General features: G+C 40.8%; 1 protein-coding gene across 1 annotated transcript; it reads left to right on the top strand.

Annotated features, from left to right (window-relative positions):
* Positions 1–933: 933 nt before the first annotated feature.
* LOC135703975 (protein C12orf4 homolog) lies at positions 934–2,807 on the top strand. Its single transcript, XM_065225332.1, has 2 exons — positions 934–2,353; positions 2,412–2,807. Exons 1-2 carry the CDS (start codon positions 998–1,000, stop codon positions 2,619–2,621), a joined length of 1,566 nt encoding a protein of 521 aa, XP_065081404.1. The 5' UTR covers positions 934–997; the 3' UTR covers positions 2,622–2,807.
* The last annotated feature ends 353 nt before the right edge of the window (positions 2,808–3,160 follow it).

Below are 3,160 nucleotides of genomic sequence, written 5' to 3'. Positions count from 1 at the left end.
TGTGCACCCGCATAAACGCGAACCATAAATTGACCTTACCCAAAATGGTTAAAAATTGTTTATAATCCCTGCTAAACTTTAACTGAAATGATTATGGAACTTTACATGAACGTTTAATGATAAAGTTTCAACCTTATGTATTATGGTTTTTTGGAACTGGACCTTACAAATAATGGGTTGTTAAGAACCATTACCGTTCCAAATTCTTGTTTTCTCCCGAGTTTTCTCCATACATTTTCGGAAAGAGAACTATATTAGAACCTTTTAACTTATGGTTTGAGAACTTTAATGGTAATGTTTATGGTAGTCAGTAAGGTCCACGAATGGTTTTGTAACATCGATCAACTTTATGTGGAATATATCGCGAATTGGTTGCCTGTAATTTTCTGATTACCAATTCACGATATATTCCACGTAAAGTTGAGCGATTATACAAAACCATTAATGGACCTTACTGACTACCATAACCATAACCATTAATGTTCTCAAATCATAACTAAAAACGTTCTTATATAGTTTTCTTTCTGAAAATGTATGGAGAAAACAAGAATTTGGAATGGTAATGGTTCTTAACAACCCATTATTTGTAAGGTCCAGTTCCAAAAAACCATAATACATAAGGTTGAAACTTTATCATTAAACGTTCATGTAAAGTTCCATAACCATTTCAGTTAAAGTTTAGCAGGGATTATAAACAATTTTTAACCATTTTGGGTAAGGTCAATTTATGGTTCGCGTTTATGCGGGCACTTTTATCACACTTTTTGCATTTTTGGGACTGTCCAGTTTCAGATGCAATTAAATGAAATTGTGTGGTTTTCCACTCAATTCAGAGTATTTTCGAACGAGCGTGCACATCATCGGCATCATCATCATCGCGCGTGTCAAAATATCAAAACAATCTCGCTGTGGGTTTTGATTGTGGGGGAGTTGATTGTTATCAAGGCTAGTAGTTTTACTGAAAAAAAAAAGTGAAACCAAATCCACGAAGAAAAGTATGGAGCTGGAACCTAGCAAAGTGGTAGACTTTCACTATGAGTTCACAAACTACGACGACAAGCCGGCCAAGCTTATCTATCCGGTCGTAATCCCGTACCGCAACAGCCCGGACGAATTAGCTCATCGGATCGTAGCCGAGCGGATGGACTCGATTATGAAGTTTTTGCAAGCCGATAAAGATCTGAAAGTGTCATTGAGGCAGTTTATCGAAAAGGAAAACCAAAACTTTTACGACGAAAGAGATGAGATACTGGTGGAAAAGTTGAGAACTGGTCATGTGGACGTCGATGCACTGGCCCTGGACTTGGAGAAACTGTACAAAGATGAGATATTGGAATATGCCGACCGGGTCGGACCATCTGATGAGGAAATATTTGCCCAAAGCTACCACCAGTTAGTGCACTCATCGTTACTGTCGGAAATCTTGGCCAAGGAACGGGACTATGCTAAAACCATTACGAATCTAACGGCGCAGATGACCCAGCAAATCAACACTATGAACACGCTTCATCAGGAGGAAATAGAATCGAAGATGAAGTTGTTGGACATTTCCGTGACTTCGGAAAACATCAATCACATTCTGGCGAAGCAGTATAGCATGCAAAATATGATTCGCAAACAGTGCGAATCGGAACTGGAATCAACCAGAGGGCACCAAAAGTACGAGTACCGTGAGTGGATTACGACTCATATTGATGCAAACTTTCTAGCCGAGTCAGACAGTCCAACTCAGATCGGGAACCGTTGGTCGATGATTTCGACCCAAGGACCGTCGATGGAGGAAAGCTTCACCATCCACTTGGGTTCGCAGTTGAAGCATATGCATAATATACGTATTCTGAGCACTAAGATCTCCGACTTGTGCAGTCCGTTGTATAGCGATACTAGCTTTGGAGGTCCGAATGTGGCATTGGGATTGTACTCAAGCTCGCTGTGCGGTATCGTGGTTCTGACACCATCGGGAAATGTTTCACCAGATTCGGAAATCCGTCGGTGTGCCAACATGTCCACTGAGTTTCACTTCGATCAGGTTGATCATCAGATCGAAAAGATTCAGGAAGATCTCCAACAACTGCGGGATAGCACCGATGAACAAGACATGGGCGGAGGTAGTCGTTCGGATAGGAACTCCACCCGTTTGAAGCCGGGCGATGTTTTCATAACTCGTCATTCGAATCTGTCTCATTCGCACGTAATTTTTCATCTGATTTCGGACGAAACGTTCCAAAGTCCAAGCGAGATAAACTCGCGGCATCCGGTGATTATGGGACTACGTAATATTTTGAAGATCTCCAGTCGACACGACGTAACTACACTAACCATTCCTGCCCTGCTGAGACACGACATGTCTGAGGTAATTGTAAACAAGTTTCGTAGCACAGTTCGTTGTTCTGATTGACAATCGTTCTCAGGATATGACCGTTAGTTGGTGTGTGCGGCGGGCTGAGCTGGTATTTAAATGCGCTAAAGGATTCATGATCGAGTCGGCCAGTTGGGGTGGAGCGGAGCTCAATACACTGCAGCTGCTGTTGCCGCACGACATCTCCGAGGAACTGTTCCGCACTCTGGCCGATATGGTACCTCATGTCTTTCGGGTGGCAAATCCGAAGATTTTGCAGTAAAGTTGAGGAACTAATAAAGAGGTAAGTGCAATCATCATAAATATAGGTAATACGGTACCAACGATTTATATACAATCTTATTGAGGCATTTGTCAAAGTTTTGATTTCTTTGCGATGAGAATGAGAAATGAGAACTGATTATGTTAGACATATTCCTGCTAGTACATAAGTCCAACAATACTAATCAACGTTAGCATTGTTTGAGCCTTTCAATATGTAGTGCATTTATCACAGCCTGGCTCTTTATAGATTCATGAGCTTGTAAAATTTGGTGCATCTTTCAAAAACATCTGACACGTCCCTGATCGGCCCTTTATTTCTGACATACCATACGAACAAACAGTAGAAACCAGTAAATTGTTTAAAATATTGTTGCTACAACTCAAATCATGTGTTCTCTATTGCAGATTTCGCACCTCATTAGACTGCTACCTACACAGTAATATTTTAGCACAGGTCAAAAAAATTAAATATTGAACTTGTTAAAGTTTTCTAGAGTATGAATTAATTAGTGTAGCTTGCCAATACTGTTCTGAAGC

The sequence above is a fragment of the Ochlerotatus camptorhynchus genome, unplaced genomic scaffold (assembly GCF_037179485.1).
Source record: "Ochlerotatus camptorhynchus isolate MF236.1 unplaced genomic scaffold, CSIRO-AGI_Acam_v1.1 ptg000228l, whole genome shotgun sequence".
Taxonomy (NCBI): domain Eukaryota; kingdom Metazoa; phylum Arthropoda; class Insecta; order Diptera; family Culicidae; genus Ochlerotatus; species Ochlerotatus camptorhynchus.
Note: the sequence above shows the minus strand (reverse complement) of the source record. Positions and strands in the feature narration are given on the sequence as shown.